The sequence below is a fragment of the Fundulus heteroclitus genome, chromosome 24 (genome assembly GCF_011125445.2).
Source record: "Fundulus heteroclitus isolate FHET01 chromosome 24, MU-UCD_Fhet_4.1, whole genome shotgun sequence".
Taxonomy (NCBI): domain Eukaryota; kingdom Metazoa; phylum Chordata; class Actinopteri; order Cyprinodontiformes; family Fundulidae; genus Fundulus; species Fundulus heteroclitus.
The window spans coordinates 6,055,678-6,080,299 of NC_046384.1; the positions used below are offsets into that span (position 1 = coordinate 6,055,678).

The window sequence follows — 24,622 nt, forward strand, 5'->3', positions numbered from 1 at the left end:
TAATAGAGATCTGTCTTGAGAGATGTTTATTGTGGTTTCCAATACAAAAATCTCTGGGGGAATTTCTTAACCCGTTTCAACTTTCCCGAGTAGTCGTAGCTTGATTTGAAGAACTTGTTTCCGACACGTAAACCTACGGTGTGGAAAAGTTTACTACCGTGTTGTTGCACAGTCACTTTAACAGCAGAGCGCACAGATGCAGGCTGTGCATTAGGCTGCCTTTTGCACTTTTAAGGAGAATTTTAAAATGTGATATTAAACTCGTGTGGCTACCTTTATATTTATGATACAGCACGAAACCATTACTGGGAAAAGCACGTTGCTCGCTACCTCAGATCTGTGTTTTAAATATGAAGGCCTACCTCTGATCAAAAATTAGTAATATAACTACTTGAATGTCAGACATGTCTGTTCTTTGCACATTAAGTGAAGCTGCTTGAAGAGAAAATGTATTTTTGTACCAAGGAAATAAATGTTCTAAACCCGTCTTTGTACACTTCTTTTTAATAAAATCTGCCTAAACTTTGACTAACCTCCCACATTTGGACTGAAAGTGGTAATGATACCATGTTTTTTTCAAATCCAGCCTCTGATTTATTACTCAATGGATTTTAAGTCATGTCACTTGTTTTTGGCCTTCAAGTTGGAAAGATCAAATAAAACACAAATGTCAGACGTCCACAAGACAAGTTTGATATCCAATATGGCCGCCACACGGATAAAACACAAAAGTGGAAGACCATGCATTTACATTCCTGATCGGTTCTGTCTCAAAACAGCTTTATTAATTTTATATAGAAGCAAACCTGGAGAATAGACATTTTAAATGGTGTTTTGTGTTGTAAATAGTATCTTAAACGGGAACATTTAGTCAAAACGTAAACAAGATAAATCGAATGAGGGTATATTTTGCCCGGATGACAGACGTTTGTACCAAACATCCTGCTCCCAAGAGTCGGCTAAGAAAAAAAAATATGCAAAAGGTGTGAAACTGTGGAGGGACTTATATCAACAAACTGTAGAAAATATGATGCCATCGGCTCATGTTGCTAACCGCTATTAGCATAAGCATTAGCAAATTTTGACTTTCCAACATGGATATAAATCAGAATTCCAGGTTTTATATTTTAACAGCCGCAGATTTTATTCTGTTTAACATGTCTTATATAAACCTAGACCTAATCTGAGTTTGGTAATGTAGCAAACCAAATTGAGTTAGGTGGGAGGAGCCTGGCAGGTGGGTGGGGCATGATGGAACCAATCAGAACCTGCTCTTGTCCTTTTGGCATCAAATGGCAAACCCGTCGACGCTTCTGCACCTTTTAACGATACAGATTGCGACGATTTGAGACGGGGTTTACACATCTTTCACCTGCAAAGTTGTGTTTGTTTCTAGTTACCTTGATGTTCGCTCAAAACTTTACTCCGACTTTAAGTCCTGACAAAGTTTCATTAAAAGTAAAAGAAGTTGGCGTTTTATGAACAGACATCGGATTTCACAAAGTGAAATCAAAAAGACAACATGACAGCAAGAAGCGTTTCAATAATCTTTATTTCATAAAAAAGTCAAATTGGTTTATATCAGATTAAAGAAAGTATAAACTGACGATAATCAGGTGGCTGGCCAGGCATCTTACAGGGCGGGGCGTTTCTTCCGACTGACTGACCAGAAACAGGAGAGAGAAATAAAAATAAACTGAGCTTGCCAAAATAAAAGAAAAAAAAGATAAAGTTAAAGGAAAGCGGGACAGGAAAAAGAACTTTGGCAAAACTGATTACATTTGTCAGCCTTGCAGTCGCACGGCTTTAACTTAAATATAAACCCGATCCTGCGTCGGGACCAGGCGGCTGAGATCACGTCGAATCCTCGGATCCAGATTACAGAAGGCGTTTGAAATGAATCAGGAGATCAGAATTCGTGTTTGTTTTTTCTTTTCTGACTCCACAGGGGGGGGGGGAGCTGCGACTCCTCGACGAGGAGCGTTTGCTTTCTAAATGCTGCTTAAACGTTTCGGTCGTAAGAGTGAGTGTTTGTGGAGATAAATCAGTAACAGGAGGTAGTAGAGGAAGGGTCGAGACATTCTACGGCTCCTGCTGCTACCGAAATAAACAAAACAAAAAAAACCAAAAGAAACAAATGGGAGGAAAAGCTCGTCTGGTGATGAAGGCTTCAGTCCGCCTCCTCTTCATCCGATTCAGACTCTGCAGAGAAGAAAAGTTCAATTCTGTTTAGCAAAATGTTTAAAAACTCTCCTAAAGCTGCAAATAACAGCAGCCCATTTTCAATGCGCTCATCCTTTAATGCGACTTTTATCCTCACTGGTTCCAGAGAGAAATAAAAAAAATATATAAAAAAAACAGGCATGGATTACAGGATAAATGTGATAAGTAGAAGAGTTTACAGAAAAAAAAAAATCACACGTTTGAATGTTTGTTTGAAACGGGTCCAAAACTAACAGGAACTTAAGTGTTTAAAAACAGCTTGATTGTTTTTCTGTTTCAAAACAAGAAGTTGATGAGGACCAACTCTTCAATAAATAAATATTAAACTACCAACGCCATAGAAGCTGAGAGAGAGAGAGAGAAAACGGCTCGGTTAAAGTGTAAATTATTCAGAATCACATTTTAACGCCATCAAGGCTCATTTTAAAGCTGCGTTTGTAGCTTTGAAGCAGATCTAAGTGAAATATTTCTGGTCAAACAACTTTTCACCCCAAAAAAACAGCAGGTGAAATGTTACTTTGCTTCATGATACACTTTTTTAAAATGCAAACCCGTTTCAGATTAAACGTTTTCAGACCATAAACAGACACCTGAGCTTGTCTGTGTAGAAAGACGGATGGACCAGACCAACGGCTACCAGAAAGGCTCGGGAATAATATAATAAAGTTACGTTTCACGCTTTAAAGTGGAGCTCAGTCAGGCATTTATATTGATAAATATCACTGTGTCCTTCAGCATTACAGGTTTTCCCCAGAAAAACGGGATAATCCTTGCGGGGGAGCGGGCGCAGCGCGGACGTAGCGAACATCAAGCTAACGACAGCTAGCGTGTTAGCTTATTCCGACAGGGAGGTTATCCCCCAGACGGGAACTTATCTGGCCGTTTCATGTTGCTCGACACATTTTTAATCAACGGCTGATACCCTGCATTTAGTTATTAGTGTCTGCTGCCGTGAGATTAAATATTAAATTAGCATTAAAAATAAAAGTTGAGGACTCTAGCACTACATCAGCACACCTTTACTACAAAGTTGTAGGGCTGGATAATACATTAATGTATCGATCGATAGACGAATATCCATAGAAAAAAAAGTCAATAAAAAGTTCAATAGAATAACAGTTTTCCTTTCTTTTGCATTCTGGTCAATATTACAGCCGTTACGTCCTCCCAACCAATTACAATGCAGACCCCAGGGACCAAGCTCCGCCCCCATCAGAGAGCACTTAAAATATATTTTTTTAATTTGTCGATATCGATCATTATGACTTCTGTTTCATCGATGTGTTTTTCTCCATCTCGTCCAGCCCTGATAAGTTGTGCTGAAACTATTCAGCTCCAGCCGAGGAGTTTTTTTTAATGCGCTGCCAGTTTACCAGCTGGGCTTCCTGGACACCTTGTGTTGAACTTGGCAGTTAGGGAATTATTTAAACCAAATAAATCTCTCCATTTGTCCGGATTCACATTTAACTTAATGAACCAAATATCACAAGAACAAGCGTTTGAAAGCTCCGTGTATCGTGTGTGGTGGTGGGAAAACGTTAATTTATCTGTTGCCTGTCGCAGCGTTTCAATGCTGGGTGGCCGGGGCTCATCTCCGGCACACAGAAAACTTAATAAATTAAAACCATAAGAACTTCGTTTGCTGCCGGCATAGAAAAAAATAAAATGTTTATTGTGAAAAAAGGAAACCGGAAAAAAATAAAAAAAATCTGCGTTCTGCACCACCGTCGACCTGATCCACGTCAGATTGGCCCCATTAACGGTCAATTGGTACATTATTCTGAACACCAATGAGCCAAATAGGCCACCAGTTTCTCCCCCTCAGACACATTTTATCAACCAACGGCGTCCCGCCTGCTCTGGTCACTCAAACGGGTGAACCTCTTTAAAAACTCGTCTTTTGACCAGAATCAGACAATCAGCTGAATCGTCACCATCTTCTTCCAGTCAGTGAACGCACCACCAGTAACACTCTTCAGTGCGCGAGGTGCTACAGAGTAAAGGCGTCCACCAGGTCCCGCATGAGCAAGAAGCGATAAAACTGCCCTCCGTCTGCAGGTACACAATCCTCCGTTTTATGCCTTTTATCCATAATAACCGCTGATAAAGAGTTTAAAACTGGAGCAACAAATAGTTTTAAAGCAGTAAAATCCGGTTTAAAGGCCATTTCACACGGCAGGATTTTTAGCCTGATCCTCGTGTTCCAAGAGGCGGGGATTATCGGTGTATTTACTCTGAACTCACGTTTAATCTTGAGGTTTCTCAAGACTTCTGGTCTGACGTATGAATGATCCCGGGTGAAAATCGGTACTAGCAGAACCGTTCCACCTAGGGCTGAACGATTTTGGAAAAGAATCTAATTGCGATTTTTTTATCTTGATATTACGATTTAATGCGATTATCTGTTTTCTGTTTAATTTATCATGTTTTTTTAAACATATAAAAACAACAAATCAATCAGTTTCCTCCCTGTGTAGATCAGGAGCTAAAAGAGCCGCTGCGTCTCAACTCAGAGCAGAAATTATTGCGTTCTGACTACGATGTATTTAACAACCATAATTGTGATTTGATTTTGACTTTTCTCTGCATTCACCACAAGCAACAAAAATGGCCTCCAGATAAAGATGTTTGTAAACAAGGACTATTTAAAACGAGAACTTTTAATGTTTTTATTAATCAGAATATTTTTCAAGAGAACAGCTTTTAGTTGATTTGGACGTTAATCAACCAACAAACAAGTCGATGTATTAAACTGATTGACCAGAACTTAATGCTATGGTGAGATTCCTGAAAGTTTCTGGTATAAAGTATGATTATATAAACTCTAAAACAAGTAATTCAATTAAATCATCTCACTGCTGTAATTCTCTTCCCTTCCATGTGGAGGTAAATCCACTTTAAACATATTACTGACACTAAAGGACGTGTCTGATTCACTAATTGTTACATAGCCAAAAATTTCAGACCTCTGCGATTTGGAAATTGCGTTTTTTTAAATTGTGATTATATTGAAAATGCGATTAACTGTGCAGCCCTAGATCCAGCTACAATTTTATTTATTGTTACGTGTGTCGCCTCTCAGGCCGAACACCGTTTTCTCTGACGGTTTCTCAGAGAATCTGCGTGGTCCGTTACCTTCCTCGGCGTTTTTCAGCCACTCCACGAATTTCTTCATCTGCTCGAGGAAGACGCTCTTCCCCTTGGCGAGGTGGGCTTCAGAGTACCACTTCATGATGGCCTCTTCGCTCAGCACGTCAGCTGTGGGGGGGATGAGAACCATCTTTAACCACGCGGTTCACAGACCGGGTGACAGAACGTGTTGCAGGGAAAAAGTAAAGAGTCGGACCTTTGTAGAGGAGCACCACGATCTTCTGGAAAGCCTTCATGAAGTGGATGTTGTCGTAGCAGTACTCCTGGATCTTCACCAGCAGGCTGAGCTCAGACAGACCCTGGGAGGTGAAGGCTTTCAGCAGAGGGCTGTATTGCTGCAAGGCACAACGGCAGATTTGTTATTTTCACTTAAAGACAGCAATAATATATAAAATATACAAATAAATAAATATTCCAGGGGGTATGTCACAACAAACAAGTACAGTCAGGAGGAAAGACAAATTGACAAACATGCGCTGGGGAGCGTCATATATACTTCTGGAACAGCCTCCCAACAAACATTAGGGAATGTCCCACATACTGCACATTTAAAAAGCACCTTAAACAGTTTCTTAAAAGTTCTCAGTCATGCACTCACTAATTTTATTTTTTGTAATGTTATTGTTTGAACGTGTGTCTATGCATTTTGACTGATATTGTATTTTGTTATCTTGTTTTTTTTTTATTGTTCCTTCCTCAGGACGACAGATGTAAATTAGCAAATACTATGCTATAATCTGGCTCATTTACAATCTGTACAAGAGTAAATGATTGTTCATTAATGTGCACTGTCCTGATTAAATAAAAAAATAAATAAAAATAAATAAAAAAATAAATAAATCTTCTACAACATTAAGTTGTCCAGAATTTTTAATTGGGAACAGATTGCTATATTTTTTTTGTGCCTTCTGGTGAGAAGAAAGTGGAATAATATGAAAATATTGCTTGAGTTCAATTAAATAAACATTAAAGTCTGGCTTTTTTGTTTTTAGAAATTTAAATATGTCTACATTTATTTTAGTTGTTAGCACGGCAGCTTCACTGCGTTGGTAATGGAGCCAGAAGAAGAAATAAATCATAATAATAATAATAATAATAATCTCCTGAATGAGTAAAAACCTTAATGCAACAGTGATTTGTTTTTATTATTAAACAGCTTCATATCATTTTAGACTTATATCGTTTATAAAATGTGGCGATGTTGTAAAGTTCAACATCAGCGTCGTTATAAAAAGTAAAAAAAAAAAAAGGGGCTTCTGGGTAATCTTCAGGGTGAGTTTCATTGGATCCAGAAAGAAAACCTTTAATTTCACGTCTCTGATCTAACCCAAGCCTAGCAGGCGACCACTAGCTGGACCAACAGGGGGCGCTGTTGAAGCTCAACAGCGCCCCCTGTTGGTAGTGACTCTGAGCTTCATGCGCCGCTCTAATCATGAACCACGGCAGCAGAACCTGGCCCAGACTCCGCCGCCATGAGGAGACCCACCTTCAAGTGTTTGATGGCTTGTTCGGTCACCAGCTCCTCCTTCTTGTTCCACTCCACGCAGCTCATCAGGCTGGTCCAGATGATGCTGATCAAGGCCTGCTCAGAGAGGCTGGCCTTCTTCATCTCCTCCTTGGTGAAGGCGATGATCTCCTTCTGGGGGTCCCCGCGGGACACCATCTCCTGGAGCTCCTTCTGCAGCTCCTTGCGGGCGCCGATCGACTGCTGGTTGCGGGCGAAGTCGGACAGCTCCTTCAGCCCGGCGTCGGTGAAGTACTTAGAAAAATGCTCGCAGCTCCGCTTGTTGGCAGGAAAGAGTTCCTGTGGAGGAGAAGAAGAAGCGTCACGAACGCCCTGAGCCTCCCTGATGCTACGTTTAAAGCCGCGTCGGCTCCGTGAAGGCGGGGACTAGGGCTGAACAATTAATCGCATTTTCAATATAATCGCAATTTAAAAAAAAAACTGCAATTTCCAAATCGCAGAGGTCTGCAATTTTTGGCTATGTAACAATTTGGGAATTAGACACGTCCATTAGGTGTTGGTAAAATGCTTAAAGTGGGTTTGCCTCCATATGGAAGGGAAGACAGTTGCAGCAGTGAGATAATTTAATTGTATTACTTGTTTTAGAGTTTATATAATCATACATAGCATTAAGTACAGGTCAATCAGTTTAATACATAGACTTGCTTGTTGGTTGCACTTTATGTTCAACAAGGATTGATGTCCAATTAAATTAAAAGCTGTTCTCTTGAATAATATTCTGATCAATAGAAACATTAAAAGTTCTTGTTTTAAATAGTTCTTGTTTACAAACGTCTTTATTTAGACGCCATTTTTGTTGCTTGTGGTTAATGCAGAGAAAAGTCAAAATTGCAATTTTGGTTGAAATATCTTGTAGGCAGAACGCAATCATTTCTGCTCTGAGTTTAGATGCTGTGGGTCTTTTAGCAACTAATCTGCACAGCGAGGAAACAAATTGATTTGTTGTTTGTATACGTTTAAAAACACATGATAAATGACACTGGGAAGAAAAAAAAAAAAAATAAAATAAAAAAAAAAAATCGCATTAAATGGCAATATTAAGAAAAAAAAATTGCAATTAGATTACTTTCCAAAATCATTCAGCCCTAGCGGGGACTCACCATCAGCCTGTTGTCCATGCCCACTTTACGCAGACTGCCGGCCACAGAGTTGATGTCCTTCTCGTGGATCCACGACTTGAACAGCTTGACGGCGAAGGCTGCGGAGACTCCTGGAAAAAAAACAAAAAAACGAGGCGACATGTGGGTCAGAGACGGCAACGGGAGCCCGGCGGGTGCGACGGGCGGCGGAGGCTCACCCTCTTTGACGAGGTTTTCGTTGTAGAGGCTGATCAGGATGGAGGCAGATATGCTGCCGTTGGCCAGCAGGATGCCGGTCAGCATGGCCAGCTTGTTGCGCTCGGACTCAGTGAACCCCTTCAGGAACAGCAGCAGCTGCAGGACGACACAACAGGGTCAGGTCTGCTTGGTGTGTAGACGGCCGATGAAGCCACAGACATAAACGCAGACGCCTCATTGGATGCAGGTTTATACGTCAACGTCACCGCCATATTGTGTGTGGCAGAAAGTAGAGAACGTCTATGTTCCCTGTGTATATGTTTTAATTATTCAGATAGATAGATATAGAAGGAAGCTTACATATACTTGTAAAAAAAAAAAATATAGAGAGATTAATTGATAGAGATTGGCAGGACAGAAAGCTATTGATTGATGATGTCCATATATAGATTTTTAAGCATTATAAGTAAATAGGTGTGTTTATATATAACTATATGTCCAGATTATAGATGTATACATACATCTAAACATTGTGGTGTTCGTTATTTAATTAAACCATGTGAACCTTTTAAGATGTGGTATGGACACAGATTAGCAACAGACTTTTTGGGGGAAGATTAAAGAGATAAAATTGCTATTATGAGAAAAAAGTCATAGGAGAATAAAGCAAAAAGGAGAATAAAGTAAAAAAAAAATAGAATAAAAAAAAATATAGAAGTAAAAAAATAAAAAAATAGAAGTAAAAAGAAATATAAAAAAATAGAATAAAGTAAAAAAATATATAACAAAAATAGAAGTAAAAAAAATATATAAAAAAATAGGAGAAGTAAAAAAAAATAGAAGTAAAAAAAATAGGAGAATAAAGTAAAAAAAAATAGCAGAATAAAAAAAAAATATAGGAGAATAAAGTAAAAAAAGAGAAAAAAAAAAAAAAAAAAGACTAAAGTGGTAATATTATGAAAAGGGGGAACATTTCCAGAATAGTAACAGTTTGCAGAACTAAGTCCTGGAGTAATAGGACCAGGTTAGATTATTTTAATTATTGTTATTGTTTACAAGAATAATGTCAAGAGAATGAAGCTAAAGGGATATGAAAATAAACGCGTAATATTACAAAAATACGAATATAAAGTATATTCTGAGATTAAAGTCCCTCTGATACTGTTTAAGTGACTGAGTTTTTTTGCCACATTCAACATGGCGGACGCTCTGACGCATCAGCAGCATCAGCAGTCTACGTTTATGTCGTCTATAGACGAAGCAGCGGCCCGGCGGTCGGCTCAATGCAGACGACATCAACCCGTCTGGTTTCTCACCTTTTTGATCTCCTCCTCGAATCCCTTCTCCAGGTACTTGTAGCGCCTGATCAGCTTGTTAAAAACCTGGTTTTGTTGAGAGAAAACACAAAAGCTCAGCGTTCAGTCAGGGGGGGCGGCGGGGGAACCGGCAGGAGGAGCCGCGGCCTCACCTGAGCGTACGCTTGCATCGTCTCCAGGTCTTCCTGCGCCGTGAAGAGGCAGAACTCGGTGCGGGTCAGGTCGTCCGACAGGGTCCCGCCCGGGGCTGAGGGACACAAGACGGCGGCGGTCAGCTTTCAAGCAACCCCAACAAGAAGAAGCGCCCCCGAGGGGGGAACACTTACCCAGCATGCCGCCGGCCACCAGGATGTCGAAGAGCGTCTCTGCATAGCGGCGGTAGTCGAGTTTGGCGCCAGAGGCATCAAGGAACTTCGCGACCGCCTCCAAGTCAGTGCCAGTTTGGTTCAAGCCTTGTACGATACTTTCTTGAAACTGAGTAGGGTCAAACCTCTCCTTTTCATCTGCCGGCGGGGAGGAAAGGACACGGTGAGTCAGACGTCCACCGCTGGGGGGTTAAAGGTCAGCCGGGCGGCGAAGACTTACCTCTTTTCCTCGTTTTGAAACGCTGGCCGGTAAGCGTTGGCTTTTGCTGCTTTTGATTATTCATAAAAGACACCTGTGGGGAGTTAAAACATGGCGGTCAGACGTCAGATCACAGGCGTGAAGCGCCCCCTGGTGGAGGGGCAGAAATCTACGACCGATGACGAATAACTCGACAAAACCTGGAGTGTGATATAGGGCTGAACGATTTTGGAAAATAATCTAATTGCGATTTTTTTTTCTTAATATTGTGATTTAATGCGAATTTTTTTCAAGTTTAATTTATCATGTGTTTTTAAATATATACAAACAATCAATCTGTTTCCTTGCCGTGCAGATCAGGTGCTAAAAGAGCCACAGCATCTAAACCTGGAGCAGAAAGTGTGTTCTGACTATGATTTATTTCAACCAAAATTGCAATTTTGACTTTTCTCTGCATTAACCACAAGCAACAAAAATGGCCTCTAAATAAAGACGTTTGTAAACAAGGACTATTTAAAACGAGAACTTTTAATGTTTTTATTAATCAGAATATTATTCAAGAGAACAGCTTTTAATTGATTTGGACGTTAATCAACCAACAAACAAGTCGATGTATTAAACTGATTGACCAGAACTTAATGCTGTTGTGAGATTCCTGAAAGTTTCTGGTATAAAGTATGATTATATAAACTCTAAAACAAGTAATTCAATTAGATTATCTCACTGCTGCAATTCTCTTCCCTTCCATGTGGAGGCAAACCCACTTTAAACATTTTACCAACACCTAACGGACGTGTCTAATTCCCTTATTGTTACATAGCCAAAAATTGCAGACTCTGCGATTTGGAAATTGTGTTTTTTTAAAAATCGCAATTATATTGAAAATGCAATTAATTGTTCAGCCCTAGTGTGATATGATCACGCAGTTATCGTAAGTTAGTACGTTAAATCACATTTAGCCGCTTTCTCACTAATTTACCACAATCACATTCAGTGACGTCCAAGAACGAATCAGGAACACCGAAACCGACCAAACCTAAACTGGATAGCTCCCAACTGAGCCGGTTTATCCCACCAAACCACCGAGGAAACCAGAAACGTTCCGGAAAAGCCAGAAAACACAAATCCAGTAAATCCAGGTCGATTCGCTCTTATTTAAAACGTTTCTTCTTAGAGAGGAGTGGGCATGTCGTCGTTCCTGTGGGCTTAAAGTCCGGATAAACGCTTGAATCCAGAATGGGAGAGAGCAGCCCCTCCCCCACCCGTTGCTGGACACTCACTGAAGGCTATTGGACTGGAAAATGCCCTCCTATAAAAACACAAACAGGTTTCGTACATGTAGGTCATACGTCACAGCTGCGTAGTTCGTTCGGGTTTTACACGCAACTAGTAGCCCAACCATGAATAAAGCAGGGAAACACAGACTTTTCCACCTCTAATTCTCTTTTCTTACACTTTTCCACTCCAACAATAGAACAAAACCAACGTTTATACTTCTATAAAAAAGGTATAATGTGGAAGAAATATGCCTATTTGCAGCTTTTCTGCAATAAAAAACACCCAGATCATCATCCAGGACTTTCTATCAATGTTTAGGTGTGATAAACTGCAGAGTTTTAAGTCGATTAATCGACACTTTTACAGTTTTCACACGTATTTATATAAAAACAAACTGAGGGACACACTCCGTCTATTTGGCGTTAAAAAGGGGGGGATTGGCGGCCATGTTTACGGCATAAACACCTTTGTGCGCCACCTGACAACAACGTGGCCGCACACCTGTAACGCTGCTTCGCACTTCATATAAACCACCCACAGGTTTCACGCGCAGTCCCTTCAGTGGGGCCTTTTGCCGTGAAACGACGCAGAAACCCCCCGGTTTAAAGCTACACCCCCACACCGGGTTCCCTGCGTGCTGCTGAGGCTTTAAAGCGCCGCACATAAAGGAAGGAGGGCCGGACAAAAGGCGAAGCAAAATGGGAGCCAGTGGGTCGTGATTCCGACCGGAGAGTGGCACTTTGGGGGGCTTTTCGTCCAGAAACACGCGTGGATCCGACGCGGGAACACCTCGGGATGTCCCCGGGCCATCCGCTCGGTCATAAGACGGGATAACTGTCGGCTAAAGCGAGCTAGCTGAGGGATTAGCCCGGGCTAACGCTGGGGCCTCGCCATGCGCCGGGCCGCTGGGTGTTAGCCGGGCCTGCTAGGCTGCTAGCCGGGCTAAGAACCACCAGCGTGACCCGGTTCAGACCCCCACGGTTAACACCAAGCAGAACCCCCCTTGTATTTAAACCCACCCCCCAACCGGAAAGTCACGATCAGCCGGGGCGTTACGTCGAGGTAGGGCGGAAAATGAAGGGGTGAACGCAGCTAATGCTAACAGTGAGCTAGCCGAGTTGCAGGAAACGGGATTCGCCCTACGGCGGAGCGACAACAAAAAAGAAAGAAAACACCCTAAACTTCGCTTAGATCCGCGGATTAAACGTGGCTTATGCTACCCCCCTGTCTGGGAGAACTGCCGGAGGCCGATGGCGAAGATACTCACCGAAATTAATGCAGATAAAAAACGGTTGTGAACCGGGAGGTGAAATAGAAGCAAGTGTCGAGTGTCGGAGTGGCCCAAACAAAAAGACCTTCGCGTCAGGACTACGGCTGGCTCCGCCCCCCCGCGCATGCGCAGGCGACCGGGGGGATTATCCGCCGCGAGGGGAAAGTTGTCGCCACAAGGCTGAAAAAGTAACGTTTTATTTTAGTGTTTTATGCAACATACTGTCACGTTTGTACAACATAATTATGACATGATAGTTTTGAAAAAAAAATTGTTTCTCAAGTGACAGCAGTACGCTTCTGTTATTTTTTTTATTATTTATACCCCCTTAAAGATTTCGTTTTTCTTAAAAAAAAAAAATCATATTTAGATATTTCGAGCTTCAAATAGAACCCGAGTAAATTCAAAATGCGATATTGAAATAACTAAATGTATTATGTTCTATTTATAGAAGGTACACCTGGTCTGGTGTTCTGTTACCTGTGACATCATCCACTATTACCATCTAACATAGAAAGTACTCCTGCTGGAGGTTCTCCTCCCTGTTAAAGGGGAGTTTTCCTCTCCACTGTCACTTCATGCATGCTCAGTATGAGGGATTGCTGCAAAGCCATCAACAATGCAGACGGAGGAGTGAATGCTGCTTGGAGAGACTTGATGCAACCTGCTGGGTTTCCTTAGAGAGGAAACTTTCTGACCAGTCTGGAGGATTTGATGGAATCTGACTTTGTAAAGTGCCTTGAGATGAGATGACGTGTATCATGAATTGGGGCTAAATAAATAAAACTATATTGAATTAGGGCAAAGACCAATTCAAACCAACCTTGTCCTGTGTGTAAAAAACAGTAGCGCTCCTTGTTAAAATATCAGTTTACCTTTATAAACCACTTTTTTTTCTTTTCTTTTTTCAACTGTAGCCTATGGGCCACGCCAAGGTCTGGTCCCTGCCAGACTTGTACAGTCAAGAAATCTCTCAAACAGAACCTGGCTAACATGGGGTAGGCTGAAGGATCCCTGTGATGGCCACACCTGCAGCCACACAGTCGGTAACCTCACAAACCACTTTTTCACTTTAAGTTTGCACATACTGAAGTATACATACGTTGATTTGTTTGGTTTTTAGTGTGACAATATTGAAGTACATTAGTTCCAATTGTAGCGCGCACATTTGGTTAACTTTTGTATATTTAATTTTGTTACATGCTTAACATCTGTTTGTTTTCTTTTTCTTGGTGTTGTGGGGAGTGCCTTAAACTGGGCTGAAGCAGAGGACTCTGGCTGGCACACTCCAATCCCTGATTGACTCACTGATTGGGTGGTACCATCTGGAGTTCCACTAGGGGGGAGAAGACCATGGAGTCCTTATTTTAATTCTGTGGCATAATCTTTCTTTTGCTTTTGTGATTTATTTATTTTGGTAATTTTTAGTTATTAGTCATTTAAGTTTAATCCTTAAACCAACTGTGTTTAGTTATCTTTGTTGTTGCGTAGATGTTCCCTTTCCCTCTTCCTCAGTGTGTTAGTCTGGTCTGATCAGCCAGTATTTAAGCCCCCTTTGTTTGTTGTATGTCAGGTCAGTTTGTTTGTTTGAGCAGTTAGTTTGAGGTTTTTGTTATGTTTAACTTTGATATTTTTGGCTTGAGTTAGCTTCTTTATTTGACCTCTTTTAAGGGCCCTATAATTATTGTTTGAAATTTTTGTTACTTTGGGGAAATAAAACCCAGTTTTTTGAAAGTTACAACTGTGTCCTCATGCTTGACCGGCTCGGTCCCTCACAATCCCAAAAAGCAACATGTCGCATCCTAATCTGAAGAGATTCAAGAACACAGAAACATTTGATAATCTGTCAAATGATCTGTCAGATTCAGAAGGGGTACAAAGTCATTTCTAAGGTTTTAGGACATTCAAAATTTGGAATGCCTTCCAAAAAAAAAAAACTACGGAAAAAAAAGCTAGATAGATAAATGCATTTACAAAGTAAAGGATGCAGACTCTAGGTCTTTTCAGCATCAGCCGTCTTCTAATGGTGTGTGTAGTTTGTCGGAGGTGCGTCTGATCTACAGCTGAGAGGAAGGGGTGAGTGTACCAGGATGCCCCCTCAGCACGGTGCAGGTGGTGTGAGACAGAAGGACTCTGGGTAAAATAACATGACCCCATGCATGAACCTGCTGCAGAGGTCCGTCAGTGAACCGCTGCATCCTCAATGCACAAAGGAGCGTCATCACAGATCCTTCCTCCCAGCAGCTGTTGGACTTTATTACCATCCCTGCTGATATCTGCATTTTTTTCATACTTGTAAATAGTGTAATGGTGTTTTTTTTTATGCATCTGCACTTTTTTATACTCGCCCTATCACGTTGCACTCTTCTTTTATTTCTTTAATATTGTATTTTTAATAGATTATAACTGTACAGCATTTTTTTTGCTGCTGGTGCACCTGAATTTCCTGGCTGTGGGACAATAAAATGCCTTTATATTCCATTTTATAGCACGGTAGAGGATATGTGTGATGCATTAAACTTTAAAATGGGGGATCATTTCAAATAAAAATCTCTTCACAGGACAAGATGATGGGATCCTGCGGCAGCAGCGTGGATGTCAGTAACTCCCAATTAAAAAACAACACAGATGCGCTCCAGTCTTTGAATTTATACAAAATTTATTGTTCATTGCAAGCTTCTTTTTTTTTTTTTAAAAAGTTAAATGTGCATTTATATGCGGTACAAGTTTCTTAAATGACCGGTTCTTAGTAAACGTAGCTAAAATAATCACCACTGTCCAGAATTGGATCCTGTCATTATTCTGCTCTAAGAGCCAAAGCACAGAATCTGCATCTCATTTCATGGCTGCAGATGAATTAGATCCACTTGTAGCGGAGATCATTTAGAGTAAAATAGGTGCATTTGTTAGTTGAGGTTAATTTGCAGTTGATTATGTCGTGGACTGATTGGATCTTAGATGTTCAAGGCCCAGGGTTTGGAGGATCCCGGCTTACTGGCTGGAACCTGGAAACAAAAACAGATTGACGTCGTTACACCAAGACGAATATTTGCCTTTTACTATGGAGCTAAAACAGCGACAGCTTGCAGCGACATTGAAAAGACATTTGGCATTGAAAAATTAAACATTGTAAAATCAAACGTTGAAAAATGAAACATTGTAAAATGAAATGTTGAAAAACGAAACATTGTAAAATCAAACATTGAAAAACGAAACATTGTAAAATGAAACATTGAAAAACGAAACATTGTCAAATGAAATATTTAAAAACGAAACATTGTAAAATGAAACATTGAAAAATTAAACATTGTAAAATGAAACATTGAAAAATGAAAAATTGAAAAATGAAACATTGTAAAATCGGACATTGAAAAATGAAACATCGTAAAATGAAACATCGTAAAATCGAACCTTTAAAAATCACTTGCAATGACATTGAAAAAGTGATTTGGCATTTAAAAACTAGACATTTACAAGTCAAACTTTGTTAAAAAGTAAAAACTTATGATGATTTACTCATTTTATGCTGCAGATTTTTTGTCCGTTTTTCCAGTACTAATCATCTACCTGCATCAAACTTATGGAAAGCTTTGGTCAAGTACCGCTGCTCGACCATAAAGATATTATTTTCATTAATACTATCCTCATTATCTTATACAGCTAATGATTGTAGTGACATGGAGCTAAACCAGTGACAGCAGGTAGATGATGACGAGTACCGGAAAATCGGAGGGTTTTTCAATGCCAATTCTCTTCAATGTCATTGCAAGCTGTCACCGTTTTAGCTCCGTATTTTACCCGCTGAAGAGTCTGAGTGCTGCTTTAAAGTGCGTAAAAAACATCTCCAACTCCACCTTCTTGACAAACGGCGAGGCACAAGCCAAGAAAGCCCTCTCCGGAGTCGCCGGGGTGTCCAGGGTAAACGGGCCGGACAGGCCGGAGTCGGAGCGAGCCGCCGCCACCGCGTCTTTGATGGCGAAGAAGACGGAGCTGCCCAGGAACAGGGTGGGCTCTCCGATTCCCTGCGGGGGGCAAAGACAACCGTCAGGAGCCCCCTTTGTACAGGCAGAGAAATGTTCCCCCAACCGGGTGTTTGGTCCGGACCTTGGAGGAGTAGATGGCGTGGGGGTTGTGGGAGTCCGGCAGGAGATAGACGTTGAAGCGGAGCGGCACGTCACACACAGCCGGGATCTTGTACTGGGACGGACCCCGGGAGTAGAGGACCCCCGTGGGGGAGTAGTTCAGCTCCTCCAGGGTGTAGAGACCCAAACCCTGCGTGAACGCCCCTTCAATCTGAGGAGAGCAACGAGGACAGAGGAGAGGAGACACAGTAAGACCCGAATATTTAGTTGGAGAAGTTCCGGGGTCATTATCCGGTTCCTACCTGCCCGATGTCCACAGACGGGTTGATGCTCCTGCCGATGTCCATCACCACGTCCGTCCTCAGCGTCTGCACCAAGCAGGAAAAACACCAACGTTACTCGGTTTCCCGGCTCGCCACAGCGACGCTCAGACGGTTCAAGCCACAGTGAGGCCCTGACCCGGTAGTCTCCCGTGAGGCAGTCCAGCTCCACCTCAGAGCAGCACGCCCCAAAGGTGAAGTAGGCGTACGGCTGGCCCTCCATCTTGTCCCAGTCATAGTAAAGGTCCTTCCCTCTGAGGACGAACAGGAAGGTTCTCACCTGCTGCTTATGTCAGTAAAGAGGCTGCAGAGTTTAGACTAGGGCTGGACGATAATTCAATAACGATAAATATCAATCTATAGAGGTATATCGGTGATAGAAAAAGGGTCAATAAAAAGTTCAATAGCATAAAAGTTTTCCTTCCTTTTGTATTCTAGCCATGTAGGTGAATATTACAGTCATTACATCCTCCCAACCAATCACAACGCAGACCCAGGAACATTCCGTCCCTAAGCTCCGCCCCTAAGCTCCGCCCCCTTCAAAGGGTTCACAGAGCAGATATTCTTCTTTTTTCTTTCAAAAAGGTAGTTTTGGTAAAAAGTTGGTTGAATAAAGGGTTGAGTTTAAATTCAGTGTCTGTGTCTCTATCTAAAAATAGGTCGCAAAAACGGAAGTAAAAATAAGTCACACTTTCTTGAACTTGGTGTATTTGTCCTTGATTTGAGCAGGTAAATAAGATTATCTGCCAATGGAATGAGTATTTTTTACCCCTAAAATAAGATAATTAGACATCCTGCACTTGAAATAAGATGAGTTGTTCCTATTTTAAGTGCAAAAATCTTATTCCATTGGCAAATCATCTTATTTGCGTGATCAAATCAAGGACAAATACACCAAGTTCAAGAAAACGTGACTTATTTTTACTTCCGTTTTTGCAGTGCAACAGCATAAAATAGCCAGGACTGCACTTAAAATATATGATTTCTATTTTATCAATATGCTTTTTTTCTCTCTACATCGTCCAGCCCTAGTTTCAGACGTACCTGAAGAAGCCGGTGGCGGACAAGCTGATCTTCTGCAGATGAGCCTCGCGGACCTGCCACCAGAACACAACAGGCATATGTAGCGACTGTAAAAACCCAGCAAGGCGGAGATTTCTCGTCCCAGCGCCTCATACCCAAGTCTCCCATGATCCTCCTGGGTCCTTCTGCCTGATGGGCTCCAGTCTGCGGTACAGAATCTCACAGGCTTCCTGAAAAAGGTGAAAACATGAGCAGAGACCCACCTGACACGGGCGTAACAGCGGCAGGAGCGAGGGCTCACCTTGACGGCCATGCCGTTGGCGTCGGTGCCGAAGGACGCGGCGGAGGGACAGGTGTTTGGAACGGAGCTGGTGCTGGTTTCACTGATGAAGACCTTGGAGGTCGGGATGTGGAGCTCCCGGCTCGCAACCTGACCGCACAAAAGGCTCCGTGATTATTTATTCAGCAGTTTATTTCTTTTATCGAGAGATGAGCATCCTCTGGAATATTATTTTATTGTAATTTATTTTACGTCCCACAAATCAAAATATGTAGGAGTAAAGAAATAAAATAGCAAGCAGCTTCTGAATTTATTTTATTGAGATATGTAGTCATTGTGGTTTACTGTAGACCGGTCTAATTTGGGATTGATTTACATTTAGTATATAAGAAAGGTCTGCTTTAGTAATAATAATAATAATAATAATAATAATAATAATAATAATAATAATAATAATAATAATAATAATAATAATAATAATTTATTCACTAAAATTCCATAATTGGTTGATAACGTTTAACATTCTGTTGTTGTAATAATAATAATAATAATTCACTTTTTACTACAATGTTTCTCCACTTTATTAATTTTTACACTTAAAAAAATCTAATGAAATGTTACATTTTAATTTTATCTGTAATTTTATCATTTATCTAATTTAATCTGTTTATTGATTTTCTTTCATTACAATTTATTAATTTATACCTTACATTTGTCACATTTATTGGCCTAAAATATTTTAATTTCTCTGCATATAAATTAAGTTTGATCTTTTTTCTGATTAATAATTTGATGGAAAATACAGAAATCCTAATGGTATTTCCTTTATCTTAGGGATTCTAAATTATCATCATCATAATAATGTATAAATAATAAAAGTTTTCCATAAAATTAGCTGATAGCATTTAAAGTTCTGTAGTAGTAGCAGTAGTAGTAGTAGTAATTATAATAATATATTCACTTTTTATTGAAATATTTCTGCATTTTACTAATTTTTTACACTTTTACAATTTTTTACACAAAAAATCTAATCTTTTCCATAAAATTAGTTAACGTGTTAAAGTTATTGCTTAACCTAATTTATATTCACAGCTGCTGAAAATATGTATATCCAATTATTATTTGATGAAATACATAAAAGTTTTCAAGCATTTCTTTCTTACTTTATTAACTCAAAATTGTCTGAATCTGTATTCCATTTTATATTATCTTTATGGCTATTTTTGTATTCACATTTTATTTAAAGTACACTTATTAGTGTATTTTAATAGATAAGCGTAATTTAATGATGCTATTGACACATTTGTATTTAATTCCAAGAAAATATTTAATTATCTACAATTATCACAGTTGAAGTTTTTGTAAAAAAAAAAATTCCCCACTAAATAACTTTTATTTTATTTAAAGTAGACTTATTAGTGTATTTTAATTCAATATCTTTAATAGATAAGCATAATTTAATTGCGCCATTGATACATTTGTATTTGTACTTAATTTCAAGAAAATATCTACTGCACCTTTATAGAAAATGTCATGTTTATTTACTTATTTGTTAATGTAAGAATTGTTCCATACAAATAAATTTTTATTTCTATGTATTTTCTGTTTCTTAATATATAATAAATGGATATACATACATTATCGCTATAGTGCTTTCTAACTTTTATTTGTTAGTTTATTTTATTTTTTACATTTATTTAATGATCCTTTTAAATTAATTATAATTATTTTTGTGCCAGGAACCAAAACAACTTATCTCAGTTTTAACCTCTTATTCCCACTTAATAACAATAATCAGAAAAACCTCATCACACGAACATAACTTGTCAGGTTCTGATGGATTCTGCAGCTGCATCCCTTAATAATAATACCAATTATATATATATATATATATATATATATATATATATATATATATATATATATATATATATATATATATATAAAAATATAAATAAATAAAACGTCGGCCCGTCAGCACCTGCTGCATCTTGGTGTGGATCCCCTGACCCATCTCCGTGCCGCCGTGAGCCACCAGAACAGAACCGTCCTTATAGATGTGGACCAGAGCTCCAGCCTGGACACACAAACAGAGACCCTGAACACGTTCTGATGACTGACTGGGGATGGACATCCTCACCAGAACGGGAACAGAACCGCGCAGACCTGGTTCAGGAAGCTCTCGGCGAAGGCGATGCCGTACTTGATGGGAATGATGGCCACGCCCCTCTTCTTCCAGCGGCTCTGCTGGTTGAACTGGGCGGCGGCCTGGCGGCGGGCGTCGTACTCGCTCTTCAGCTTGCATTGCTCCCAGCAGCGCCGCAGGTTCTCCGGGCTGAACTCAAACTTGTAGTGAGTGACAGACGGGCCCTTGTACATGTTGATCTCACGGACCTGGTCCGCGGGGCGACCCAGCGCCATGGCCACGTCGTTGACCATGTTCTCCACCACCAGCAGGCCCTGCGGCACGCCGAAGCCCCTGAACGCCGTGTTGGAGGGGAGGTTGGTGCGGCAGGCCGCCGAGTGGCCCCTCATGTTGGGGATGTTGTAGGCGTTGTCCAGATGGAGCAGGATCTTCTCGGAGATCTGACAAGAAGGTCCAGGTCAGTAACCGCGCCTCGCATTCCTGATGTAAAACAGAAACTCGGTGACCTACCAGAATGGACTCGTCCACAAAGCAGCCGCCGTTGGCGAAGTAGTGGTAGTCCACAGCCATGATCCTCCCGTCGTTCATAAAGCCCACCTGAGGCAGACATCAGTCAGACTGAGGTTCTGCTCACGTGTTCAGCATAAATCAGCATCTATATAAACTTTGACACATCTTACTGCTGCTGGTAAGTTGGTAGAAACCTGCAGAAATGTATGCTATGCAGCTGAAATATGAAAATAATAATAATCCCAAAATGACTATTAGGAGTAACTGGGCCATGCTTTCAATGTTGGGGCTGAAGTGGCCATCAACTCCAACCAGCTCTCATTTGAATTAGACCAGGGGTGTCAAACTCATTTTGGTTGAGGGGCCGCATTCAGCTTAATCTGATCTCAAGAGGGCCACACGAGTAAACTCATTGCAAGATTAAATAGAACTAATAAAAGTGGACTTGTTGTTGATTTTTATATTAAGTTAATTTCACTTTTACACAATATATTATGAATAACCACAGCGTTTTTAAGAAAAGTATGTGCAATTTCAACAATACTTTTACTCAGTTAAACATTTACTTGTGCATTATGCATAAGAACTGATCACAGTGATTATACAATGTTGAAAAACATTTATTCACATTTTTTGGAACTTAAAAACACTGTCCTGCATGACAAAATACATCAAACAGATAAAAATTAAGAAATGATTTACATTTTTCCACATCTGAAGCTTAATCTGCTAATTAAAACACAGCGCCCCTCGTGGACAATATAGGAACTGCATATTTTCAATTAAGCGAAGTACATGTTTTTTTCAATAATTGATTTATCATTCTCTACCTTTTCTTTTTTTTCTTCTTGTTCTTCCTTTCCTCTCCTACTTTCCCATTGTAGTGTCCATATCATATGAGATATTCCCCACATGAATCATAATAAAACTATTCACATTCATAAATCAAGCAGAGCACTATGGCAAAAGCAGTACAGCTCCACTTTTGAAAGTCAAATCTGATGAGCTCTTTTTGGCATTAAAACAACAATTCTTATTGCCACTTTGCCAGACCGGACACTGAATTTTTTCTTTTAATAATGATAATGCATTTAGCCACAGGGCCGGACTAAATTGTTCGGCGGGCCGTATGTTTGACACCCCTGAATTAGACGATCTTAGGTCAACCTACAGTGAATCACATACCCTCACAAAATTGGGACACTTTTAATGTACACTTATTAGTGTATTTTAATTCAATATTTTTAAAAGATAAGCATAATTTTATTGTGTTGTTGATATATTTGTATTTAATTCCAAGAAAATATTTATTACACCTTTATAGAAAATGTCATGTTTATTTATTTATTTGTTAATTTAATAATTGTTCCATATAAATGCATTTTTATTTTCATTAATTTTCTGTTTCATAATATATGATAAATGGATATACATACATTATCACTATAGTGCTGTCTAACTTTTAATGTCTAAAATCTCTGATATAACAAACATCAACATGCAAGAGACGGTTTTCACCATTTATAGATCTCCAGCACTTTTAAACATTTCATGACGCATTTTAAACTAAAAAAGGTGGCCATTCCCATTCTGACCAGTAGATGGCAGTCAGTGGTAAAGCTTCCCCTTTAAATACCGGGGAGGTTTGGGCAGAAGTGGATACCAGCTTCGCCAGGTCTGCTTTTTTTTTTAAGCGACTTTGGGCTTTTTTCTTTTTTTTTTTTTTTTCTGAAGTCACTTGTAAACTTTGTGAGTCACAGGTTGCGTTTTTTTGCACATGCTTTTGTACGTGAAGTTTGTTAAAACAGACCTGTTCACAGTCTCCCCTGGTTCTTTTATCGGGTAATGTGGTGTTTCTATTGTAGACTTCTTTTAGTAATAAAAAGACTCTTCAAACCGTAACTATATTTTACCATATTTAATCTAAAAGGCAGAGGGATGTTTATGGTTTCAGTACTGGGTTCTCATAACAACACAAGGCAACCGGTACCTGAGAACCCCCTTTGTTCTCTCCCACTGACATTAAATAGGAAGCATTTGTCCACCCATTCAGGGGCGTGTAACAGTACAGCACACAACAATAGTTATTAGGAGACCCAGCCGGCTAAACTACCCCCTGCTGACAATGATTTTAACAACATGAAAAATTGCAGTGGGTAGAAACACATAAATACGTACATTTATACTTTCTAGGAACCGGCACTGTATTACAGTGTGGTGGATTGCATGTTGATCTTATTTTGAGCTTTTCTTTTATAGAGCTGATCGCTTGTTTCTCTTACAAGACCTGGCAACACTGGTGGTTAATCATAAATCTGACCAGATTTCCTTTAAATGATGCAGCTGTGTCCCGCTTTTGGACAAATCCACTTTGAATTGAATATAATTTTGGGACTAGTGTTGCTGGCCTTTTGTCCAGGATTGTATTTTCACACAACAGGATACCACTTAAATGTTTTTTTTCTACAAAATCGTGGAACCTTTAAGCTTTTTAACTTAAACTGTTGTCTTCAGAATAGGAACCGTCTTTGTCCTGACTGAAATTTTCATTAAATTAGAAAATTTGTGCAACTATTTTATATATATATATATATATATATATATATATATATACATACATACATACATACATACATAGGGACTGTGAGAGTCCATCCAACTGGCCACACAAACATTGCCAATGTGCAGAGTGTGAGCGCATGATACTTGAAATAATACATTCTACTAAATATTGGATCAAAGCAATATTACTATTGCAATATTGTACGGCTAATATTACGATGGTGTCTGCAGTCTTATATATCACACAGGTCTACTTTGAAATGCCTAATAACTCAAAATGTGACAAATATTACATTGCTAAACCCAACCTGACCGCTAGATGGGGTAGTCTAATGCTCCTTTAATGTTTAAATCCAAGCTCTCATTTTCATAATGTGATCATTTCAAACACTAGATGCCTTCAGATAGCTTCAATCTGAAATAAATACTTACTAAATAGTTGTAATTGTATCCAGTCTTTTGTCTTACACAGAGTTTTCTGAGAATTCAATTATACTTTATTAACCCCAAATCATGGTTAAATATTGAGAAAACACTATGCAGAGAAGAGTTGCCTACTGATCGTAAATAACATTTAAAATTTGTCCTTTGAATAAAAAAAAACTGAAAATGTATAAAATAAATTAAATAAAGACATTTCTGCAATTCCTGTTTTGACCAGTAGATGGGAATAACTTGTGCACACTGCTCCTTTAATCCTAAAAGAGTTCACTGACCGAAAGTCACAGCAGCTCAAAGCAGGTTTTGTTTAGATAATGTGGTCATTTCATGCTCTAGATATTCACTTTGAATCAGAGACTGACTGAATATTTGTCCTTTAATCGAGTCTTTCGTCTTACTTTGTATTTTCCCAGAACCGGATGGCGCCCCCCTGTGATCAGCATGTCCTCGCCTCTTTCCAGGACGCAGCGAACAGCTCGGTTTGTCCTGGAAACAAAAATATTGCATTGAGAAAATACCAACATTTATCCTCATCTTACCCTCAGCGGCCTGTGAAATTTGTGTTTTCAGCGTTCAGTTTTCAATCATTTCTGAAGTTTTTGCCTACCTGTAACACGTCCATAACCTCTCTCTTCATGAAAAAACAAAAACACTC

General features: G+C 39.8%; 2 protein-coding genes across 3 annotated transcripts in view; both read right to left on the reverse strand.

The window, feature by feature from the left end:
• Nucleotides 1-1,533: 1,533 nt before the first annotated feature.
• Nucleotides 1,534-12,733, reverse strand: bzw1a (basic leucine zipper and W2 domains 1a). The gene is made up of 11 exons (XM_036128011.1): nt 12,601-12,733; nt 10,077-10,149; nt 9,818-9,994; nt 9,644-9,738; nt 9,492-9,557; nt 8,196-8,331; nt 7,999-8,108; nt 6,860-7,177; nt 5,570-5,708; nt 5,359-5,481; nt 1,534-2,202 (listed from the first exon to the last, which is right to left on the reverse strand). Exons 1-11 carry the CDS (start codon nt 12,727-12,729, stop codon nt 2,171-2,173), a joined length of 1,398 nt encoding a protein of 465 aa, XP_035983904.1. The 5' UTR covers nt 12,730-12,733; the 3' UTR covers nt 1,534-2,170.
• A 2,565-nt stretch (nt 12,734-15,298) lies between these two features.
• Nucleotides 15,299-24,622, reverse strand: part of aox6 (aldehyde oxidase 6) — a 28,671-nt gene continuing 19,347 nt past the window's right edge. Inside the window, exons 23-34 of one of the 2 annotated variants that reach the window (XM_036127999.1) lie at nt 24,366-24,453; nt 20,965-21,051; nt 20,475-20,894; nt 20,290-20,385; nt 18,330-18,458; nt 18,184-18,258; nt 18,050-18,102; nt 17,145-17,259; nt 16,988-17,053; nt 16,708-16,896; nt 16,458-16,625; nt 15,299-15,608 (exon numbers count right to left, since the gene is read on the reverse strand). In XM_036127999.1, the coding sequence (XP_035983892.1) occupies nt 15,558-15,608; nt 16,458-16,625; nt 16,708-16,896; nt 16,988-17,053; nt 17,145-17,259; nt 18,050-18,102; nt 18,184-18,258; nt 18,330-18,458; nt 20,290-20,385; nt 20,475-20,894; nt 20,965-21,051; nt 24,366-24,453 (1,537 nt within the window). In that variant the 3' untranslated portion in view covers nt 15,299-15,557. Of the gene's footprint in view, nt 15,609-16,457; nt 16,626-16,707; nt 16,897-16,987; nt 17,054-17,144; nt 17,289-18,049; nt 18,103-18,183; nt 18,259-18,329; nt 18,459-20,289; nt 20,386-20,474; nt 20,895-20,964; nt 21,052-24,365; nt 24,454-24,622 lie in introns of those variants that run through there. The other variant, XM_036128000.1, reaches the window with a different exon arrangement.

Bases quoted from the DNA above. Each gene is read 5' to 3' on its own strand.
- bzw1a (XM_036128011.1), bottom strand. From the start codon at position 12,729: ATGCGCGGGGGGGCGGAGCCAGCCGTAGTCCTGACGCGAAGGTCTTTT. The intron at 9,995-10,076 runs GTAAGTCTTCGC...CCCCGCCGGCAG, and splicing joins TTTCAAAACGAGGAAAAGAG to ATGAAAAGGAGAGGTTTGAC. The intron at 7,178-7,998 runs GTGAGTCCCCGC...TCTCCTCCACAG, and splicing joins GCATGGACAACAGGCTGATG to GAACTCTTTCCTGCCAACAA.